Source organism: Bactrocera latifrons, unplaced genomic scaffold (genome assembly GCF_001853355.1).
Source record: "Bactrocera latifrons isolate USDA-ARS-PBARC rearing strain unplaced genomic scaffold, ASM185335v1 scaffold_39, whole genome shotgun sequence".
Lineage (NCBI taxonomy): Eukaryota > Metazoa > Arthropoda > Insecta > Diptera > Tephritidae > Bactrocera > Bactrocera latifrons.
The window spans coordinates 365,892-374,972 of NW_017537034.1; the positions used below are offsets into that span (position 1 = coordinate 365,892).

General features: G+C 36.2%; 1 protein-coding gene and 1 long non-coding RNA gene across 2 annotated transcripts in view; both read right to left on the reverse strand.

Moving 5' to 3' along the window:
• Positions 1–1,690: 1,690 nt before the first annotated feature.
• LOC108972271 (THO complex subunit 2) overlaps positions 1,691–9,081 on the reverse strand; it is a 12,215-nt gene continuing 4,824 nt past the window's right edge. Inside the window, exons 13-20 of the mRNA XM_018938820.1 lie at positions 8,768–8,973; positions 8,587–8,689; positions 7,097–7,874; positions 6,357–7,031; positions 5,551–5,603; positions 2,282–2,459; positions 2,162–2,211; positions 1,691–1,970 (exon numbers count right to left, since the gene is read on the reverse strand). Of these exons, the coding sequence (XP_018794365.1) occupies positions 1,845–1,970; positions 2,162–2,211; positions 2,282–2,459; positions 5,551–5,603; positions 6,357–7,031; positions 7,097–7,874; positions 8,587–8,689; positions 8,768–8,973 (2,169 nt within the window). The 3' untranslated portion in view covers positions 1,691–1,844. The remainder of the gene's footprint in view (positions 1,971–2,161; positions 2,212–2,281; positions 2,460–5,550; positions 5,604–6,356; positions 7,032–7,096; positions 7,875–8,586; positions 8,690–8,767; positions 8,974–9,081) is intronic.
• Positions 2,942–4,743, reverse strand: LOC108972272. Its single transcript, XR_001993622.1, has 2 exons — positions 3,035–4,743; positions 2,942–2,997 (listed from the first exon to the last, which is right to left on the reverse strand). It is a non-coding gene; the product is annotated as an uncharacterized LOC108972272 (long non-coding RNA).

The following is a 9,081-nucleotide window of genomic DNA, read 5'->3' on the forward strand; positions in this document are numbered from 1 at the left end:
AGTAGTATAACTATCGGAGAATAATTGATTASTTTATGGATCAACTATTTACTAATATCTATTATTTACAATTTAATTGTAATACTGGAACAGATTTCTGTTTTCGACATCGACAAAAAAATACCACGATCTTAAAGTAAACTATACCTATCTATATACCAGAAGTTATCTACTTTCTAAAATTTCAACTCAAACGTATTTAAGCTCAGTGTCATCATGGGAGTAGCGTAGTCAAGTCTAGATCAGTAAGAGTTTAACATATTGAAATCATGAGAAGGCTATTGCGCGGGAATCATACTGGCCTCTGAAGTTTTTCTTTGAACTCCAGACATCACTCACTGCGAAGAGGTAGAGCCCACTAGTAGACTATCCAATTTCCATAACCGTCTTAGCGGAATGAGCCCTGATATTAACCGGCCAAGGACTATTATTTCGGCGGTCTAATCCTGTTTGAATCGTTAAGTTTTACAAGTGGGTTTTTATTATAGATTATCCATCGAATATTGATTGGATATTAGTATGCCTCTCTGTAGTATGTAGAGTCAAATTGTCCCCGTGTATTTTCAAAAGATGTTGTACCCTGGGTCTGAATATTTTCAGCTTATTTATGGTAGTTATGAAATTAAATTCTTCGTCTCGGTCTATATTAATTCGTTCAATTAATAAATGGGCTACACATGAATTTTGTGAAAGTAACTGAATTCGTCACAGAGATGCCCAACACTTGAGATCGACGTGTGAGAGACTGACTGGCACGGGAACAGTTTGTACTGTGTCTGTGAATTCAATTTCTTCCACTAGACGCTCAATTGTTGATCTGACAGGACGATTATGTTGACCATAAATTCAACGTAGCGCTCTTAAAGTTGAGACCACTGACTCCGAATTTCGGTAGTAAGTTGTAATAATTTCGACTTGTTACTGAAGAGAAATGTCAAAAGAACGGAAAAAATATGGCGACGTTTGCTGTCCCTATCGGTTTTCTTTTTGTAGCGTCCCTRTGAAAACGCTCTTTAAAATAGTTGTCGATAGTGGTTGCTTTACATATATCCAGTGCTTCTTATCAATTCAAATCCAAAGAGAGAAAATCGCCACCGGAGATATATCAATTATATACATTATCAACTTTTGCTGAGCAGCGGACCTCCCTGAAACTCTGGACCAATCAAGAATTGTCTTTGATCTCTCGCCCTCTCTCGTTCACTGTCTCCATCTTTTCACTAAAAACTTCTAAAAGTCGTCTAATAGTCTTGCGACTTATCGTTATATGTCTAAACGATAAACTTTTCACCCTTTATCATTTTACAAATGAAAACACAGTAGKATAATTTATATATCTAAATTATTTTCTTGCGAAAATGTTTTACTTTATTGTTAAGCATAAACGCTCAGCTCTTAATTCCTATAAATATATTTTTTTTTAGATAATTTATTTTTGTTTTTGTACAATCACTTTTTGTTTTTATCAATTTATAAAAACAAAAAAACTTACAACAGTGAACTATTTATTAACTGAATAGGTGGCTCTTTATTATTTGCTGTTGAAATCGTGGCGAGCTTGAATGTCAAACTACATGAATACATACAAAGTTTTCTTAAAAATTAAAAAAGATTGTAGTATAATAAAATTTTATAGTTAAATGAATGGTTCGCTGTGGTTAAGTTGAAGTTGTTTTTGTTGCTATGTTAATTTTTCTTTTTTTTTTTTGTTTTTAGACGCTCTTATAAAATTAAAATGGATATTTAGAGTAGTAGTTGAATTGGTTGCTGTATCTAATGCGGTAGTTGTTGTCAATTTTAAATCTAAAAACAAATATTTGTAAAACTCGTGCGCCGTCTGCACACTAGTAGCCAATGCGCGAGCGTGTAGACTTCGAGGTATATAAACGCTCCTCACGTGTGTTGCGGTCGCGTTCGAATTTCTCGTGCGAACGTTCACGTGTCTCGCTGCGCAAGTGTGGTGATTTTTCCTATATAAAAAAAAATAATTAGTAACATTTATTATTCAAATTAATTATTACAATTAATTAGTAACATTTATTATTCAAATTAATTATTGCAATCAATTAGTGAAATTAATTATTAAAATTAATAAATTATTCAAATTAATAATTAAAAAATTTTTAAATTAAAATCGTAGAAATAAAAGTAGCATGTTTACCCTCGTATGATATTTATCCCGCTCGCGCAAATCATCATCGCCATTTTGCACTAAAAAATAATCAAAATAACGGTATTTGAGTTGACGTTAAAAAATACTTTTGTTCGACAAAATAACTACCTTCTCTTCGCCGCTTATGCTCAGCAGAGGAGTTCTCCTCGAGTCGCTCGCGTTTACGTCCCAATTTACGTTCCTTGCGTGCATCTTTTTCCTCTTCGGTTAGCTTTTCCTTACGTTCTTTATTCCTTATGGCGCGTTCTTTCTTTGTACTCTCAATCAAATCTTCTGTAATCTGCTTCTGTAATTAGACAAAATTAAATTATATCACATTTTCAGAAAATTCCGCATACACACTTTAATTTTTTCTTTTTGTTAGTAATATAAACCTATTTTTGGCTATATGAATTTTTAGGTTAAAGCTTTTTTTTATAAACTAAATTTTTACATTTTTGTAATTTTTTTATCTCTATATCTCTCTCACTCATAAATTGCAATTTGTTTTCTCTTAATACAATTTCCACCCACCCGCTACCCACTTACCGACCATTCGATCACCTCAGCTCGCTTATAACCAACGACAAACAACAAAACTGCAGAAGAAGAATTGTGTATGCAGGCGAAGGAGAGAAAGACACTTCGAAATGTTTAGAAAATATATGATGATGTTTGGGTTAGGCACAATAGTGGTCAAACCAAGTGTTTTGCAGCTAAGTTTCACGTTGTCTCAGGTTCATAAAATGGACGGCGGTTTTGATTATTTCATAGGATGTTGTGTTTTTCGTTGTTTAGACGATCCATACTGTTTGGAAATATTTTTTGTTTGGCAATTTGTACTCCTTATTTAATAAATTTTAAATGTTGTACACGATGAACCCTCGGTTGCTGTGACGATGTTGATAGTGATGTCCTTTGGCTGACTCAACGGAACATATTATTGTAGCAGAAGCTTTAAAGATGACATATAGGTAGTCACAAATATAKAAAGTCGTGTTTTGGTATTGAAAAAATAGTTGCAGCTTGGAATTCCGGTCCGCTTTAGAGATGGCACATGGTCAGCAGCACCTTAAATGCCTTTTCACTAAGATAGCACAAAAATAGCGTTGCTGGGGGTCTCAAATTTTAACCGTTAGGCTGTGGTGATTCACTAGAGGTGGTACACTTGGTTACTTGTTAGTTGAAGCATCATTAAAGATGAAGTTCTTGTTGTACGGAAATCAACAAACTAACCCTAAAGGGTTAGATTTTCCCGTGTCTCCTCTTGGGTTGACCGGGATAAACCGTGAACCGCTCGTTTTGGTGAAAAGTATGTTGTTGTTGAAAGTATGTTAATGAATGTAGTTCTTGTTGTACGAAAATCAGCAATCTGATCCTAATGGGTTAGATTCACCAGAGTCTCCCTTGRGTTGAACGGAATAAACCGTGAACTGCTAGTTGTGGTGGAACATATGTATGTTGAGTTCATCTATTGGTCTTCCACTTATGGTAAAATGGGTATGCAGCATCAGTAGTTTCCAAGTACACAAAAATTAGTATCATGTTGAAGAAATTGCTAATTGCTTGTTCATCTAATGGGCTTCTCATAATTTTTTTCTGAATGATCTGCTTCCGACCTTATTCTCTTTTAAAAATAGTAGTCGATAGTTGTTGATTTAGATATATCCAGGGGTTACTTCTTAATACAATTTCGAAGATAGAAAATCGGGGTCCGATGTAGAGTTGCGATTCATTAATTTATTGTTTTAATTACATTATAATTTATTGAGGAGAACTCCGGGACCGGCTGGAATTGTCCCTGATCTCCTATCCCCTCTTGTTCACTGTCTCAATTAGCTGAATTTGAAACATTGGTTTGAGTCTTCCGATTTTGAAACTGGAACTTTTCTGGAAACGAATGTATGTTGCTCCCTCGTTGTCTAGTGGTCGCCAATTGTTGATTTATTACTTGTTTCTTGTATTTTTAGTTGTTTGTTGTGAAATTCAGCTGCTCAATTATTATAACTTCTAATCTCACTGAGCAACCAAATTCATTTGTTTTAGTTTTTAAGCATCAGAGTCTAAGTGGGTCTTCTTCAATGTAGAAATTAATTTGATGAATGTTCACTCCAGCGTTTCCAGCATTCAAAATGGTYACACAAGCTGAAATTATGCTTAAAAATTGCCGCGCAGGTTGTCATTCAAGCTCTAAAATGCGTTGTATTCGATGTATTTTCTTCTCCGTAACRTTGTAGGCTGCGCCGTTAATCTTACGCTGACATAAAATGCTTACATGTGGTCTCCAACTACACAGAAGTCTTAGCTAATAAAGTGAAGCTCTGCTGCGGTGTCATGCATTTGATTTGCTTAGCGTTTAAAAATGGTTTTCCGCTTAGTTGCTCGTCCTTCAAATAGCCCACTGTCGTTTTAGGCAGAGTTGCTCGTTGTTTTCTTCTGACACACACATACATATACTAACTTAATAATTAACAAGTACCCTAACTTTACAGCTAAAGCTTATGCTTAAGTGCTTAAGTACAAATTTGACCAGTTTTTACATTTTTTCTTTCAAAAATAACTATAAATACACGTATTTTTATCACATTTGAATGCATTTAATGTATATTTAAAAAATACTATTTAATTCTAACATTCTTTTTTTTAAGTTTTCATCAAAAATTGCACTCTTTTCAAAAAACTTATTTAAGAATATATTTTTTTCTGCTTCTTTTTTACATATTAAAGTGGCGCTACTTATTTAGAAAAAAAAACAACCTCAACATTCTGCTGTGTAGCATTTTAAATGCAATAAATTAACTTTCAGTTTTTATACAAATAATCAGTCATTTTGGCAAACTTTGCTTTGAAGCAGCATGTTTRACATGCTGCTTTGTATATGTATGTACGCTGTGGTGTTGCTTATTAAAAATGCAATGATGCATCACTTTGAGTTGTTGTTGCAAGTTTCGCCGATTTAATCGCACATTTTGGTTTGCATAGTTATTTTTTGATSACGATGTTGAATTGATTGACAGTTTTTTTGTTGTATTATTTTATTTTTCCTTGTATTGTATTATTTTTGGTTRTATTATTTGATATTTTGTTGTATTTATTTATTTTTTTTTTTTATGTGGTGTTTAAATGCTTTGCGTTTTGTTAACACTTTTTCGCCTTTTTCACTTCTTCCCCCACTGGCATCACTTCATAAATATTKCTGTGGTTGTTGTTGGTATTATAGTTGATAAAAGCGTTAGCATTACACAGCGGTGGTTTAAGTTGCGATTTGTTGTTTCGTTTTGGCTTAAATTTGTATTTACAACTGTAGTGTCAAATGGCAGGGCATTGTCACATCTGCTGCACTCCACAAAATGGCCGCCTCTCTGTCTTAGCAACTACGTTTGCATCAAAATACTAACCTTTGAATTGGACGAAGAGGTTGTCGTGGCCTCCACTTTGCGGCGTTTCGTATCTGTAAAGCGATTTGAAGGGTTACAAAGTTATATTCGAGAACTTATGTATGTATGTATGTATATTTTGTGATCGTTAGAGCTTATCCTAAAGGGATATTAACCGTCAATATTTTAATTTTCTCCACAAGAAGCTGACCATTTGTCAAAATCAGCGCTATAGGACCATTATAGCATATTTGTACTAAACTTCTTCTTAATTTGTACTAAACTAACCTCAAAAAATCAATGCCTTGTCTGGAAAACTTTTTTATTTGACAAGATACTTTCAAAATTTGGCATGTATTATTGTCCAAGATTACGCTACAAACTCTCAATATACTGTACAGATCGGACCACTATAGCGTGTAGCTGCCATACACACATACAAATCAAAGATAAGTTCTGGTATGGAAAACTTTTTTATTTGACGAGTTATCTGCAGCAAATTTGACATGTATTATTGTCCAAGATCACGCTACAAACTCTCAATATACTGTGCAGATCGGACCACTATAGCGTGTAGCTGTCATACAAGCTGACAGATCAAAKTTAAGTTCTTGTATGGAAAAACTTCTTATTTGACGAGTTACCTGCAGCAAATTTGACATGATTATTGCCCAAGGCAAGGCTTTTCAGATCGGACAACTAGAGCATATACATAGCTGTCATACAAACTGACCGATCTGAAGGAACTTTTTATGAGATTTTATTTATGAACTGTATAACAGCGTCTGCGCAATCGAAGTTAATGKTTTTTGTTTCTCTTTACTAACCTTTATCATATTCAATAATATCCTGACTGCGTCGATGCATCGAAGAACCATTGCTTTCATTCGAAACTGAACTCAAATCCCTAGCACGCTCYCGTTCACGTTCTCTATCCCGTTCGCGTTCATACTCGTGATGCTCATGCTTGCYCTCCAGCACTTCGATGTGCTCCAAAGCTGGCGACTCTAGGCGATAACGCTCATCGCCGCGTCGTTTGTCACGTTTGGAACGCGTGGAAATCATRGTACTACCACCGGCTGAACTGCTACCAATGGCAGCAGCACCGCCAACAGCTAAATCGATTTCATCGTTGTGACTGCGATGTTCACGTTCACGCTCGCGTTCACGCAAATCACGTTCCCTTTCTCTTTGCTCACGCTCCTTTTCACGTTCTCTTTCACGCTGATCACGTTCACGTTCCTTTTCGCGTTCCCTTTGCATTTCACGTTCTCTTTCACGCAGTTCGCGTTCACGCTCACGCGTGCGCTCCTCCTTCCTGACRTCCTTCAAGGTGCGACTGCTGCTGCGGCGTTCACCGTGTTCGTGGCGTTCACTTAGCAAAACCGTTGTGGAACGCGCATCCAGCTCGTTTACTGTGTTATTCGAAGCAGGGCTCGTTATCGGTTCACGTTCCATTTTAATAATCTGCTTCACTACCTTTTCCTTCTCGCGTTTTTCACCTAAAAATATTGTCATATTTGAAAAAAAATTAAATTATGTTTGACAAAAGCGTGTAGGAACTCACCACTCTTCACATCACCGTTGCTCACTTGTTTTGCTGCTACGGGCGTAGCTTCGTGCTGCGCAGCGCCTGCCTGTTGCACCGTTTGCTGCGCATTTTTGGCCGCCACATCGACCAAATTAATGACATTTGCATTAACGCTGGCGGTATTGCTTGCTGCCACCACCGTCACATTARCYTGTGTAGCCCCCGCCACGGCGGGTGCAATAGCTGCGGCGCTCGCTGCCACCGTGGCCGCTGCCGTRGCCGATTCAACGCGCATCTGCCGCTCGGTCACTTGGTGRAAATCACTCTCTTTAATCATCTGCGCGGCTTTCGTTTTCAGCTGTCCAATGTAGCTCGAGGCAATGACAAACAAATCAGGACGTTTATTCTTCTCCTCCTCACGCACTTTCTCCACTTTTCTTTCGATAATTTGCGCCAATTTTGCGAGCACAGGATAATGTGGTAGTATACGCATGAGTATGATGAGCGCATTGCGTATTTGCATATAGTCTTTGGAGTCCAAACAGAATACKATGGCTTTAGTGATTTTATAATGCCACTTATGACAGACATGACGATAATTTTCATAGCCGACATGATCGTTCGCTTCGGAGAATTGATTGCTTACACGGAACTTCGTAACAAAACCTGGGTAGTTGGCGCATTCCTTATTGAAGACCGCCTGATCGGCGTGCCAACGCATTACCGTCTCCAACATGGCGCAAAGGAAACGGCCATAACGTGTGGCCTCGTTTTCGGTGCACGACGTGACCGAGTAGGTGATGTCACAGAATATCTGAAAACAAATTTATTTATTACAAGAAAATAAGTCGATTGCRACGAAACTTTAAAAGCCTTCACAAWTAAAAAGCTTTTCATAAAAGATCGTGATTTTTAAAGGTTAATTTGTATAGCGGCTATATGCTATAGCGGTCCGATCTGAACAATTTGGTAAAATTTTGTGAATATACCTTATGAAATCAAAAAGTTTTCCATACAAGRACTAAATTTTAAGTTTTAGTTTGTATGACAGCTTTAGGCTATAACAGTGCGATCTGAAAAAATTTTGGGAGATTTTTAGCCCTGCTTTGGACAATAAGCCAAGCAAAATTTCATAAAGATATCTCGACAAATAAGAAAATTTCCATACAAGAACTAAATTTTTATTGACCTGTTTGTATGGCAGCTATATGCTATAGTAGTTCGATCTGAAAATTTTGTTTCTASATTATTAGCTTTKCTTTATATAATAAGTCATGCCAAATTTCATGAAGATATCGTGTAAAATAAAAAAGTTTTCCATACAAGGACTTCAGTTTGTATAGCAGCTATAGCTTCTAATGGTCCGATTTCGCTGGTTAAGCTGGTGGCTAAGTCGACTATATACTTATTATATAATATATAAAGTCTCCAACGTTTAATTCTGTGTGTTAAAAACTTCGTTGCAAATTTAAAATACCCTAATMAGTGTATAAAATATCATAGCGACTAATTAGTTGCCTACGAACCCGATCATAACAAAGTAGTGTGGAGAAATTGGCAGCCTTCAGGTTGTGTATGGTGTGCACGAATTTGGCACAGTAGAGGGCATCGAGGGCAGTGAAGGTGCACCTAGAAACATAAAAAAAGTTATTTGTTTATTATCAAAGTCAGAAATTAGTTTAGTAAATTTTCGTAAAAAAATACTACCTTGGAAACAGGCACAGCTGCAGAAATTGTGTAATCGTCTCATTTTTCGCAGATTTTGCCGAACGTGAAAGGAACCAATTGTCCTTTTGTTGTTGTAAACGTTGTAGAATTTTATCGACATGTTCCTGTTGTTTCTTACGTTCATCTTGTAGCTTATCCATTAAAGCAATGTAGCGCTCCTGCTCTTTCTTGTTCTTAGAGGCGTTCTGTGGTGGGAAAATAGATGTAATTTTTTTTAGTTCAACGTTTACATACTTTAGAAAGTTTATTTTTTGTTTATATTTTTATTAGTTTTTCTTTATTATTTTTTTTTA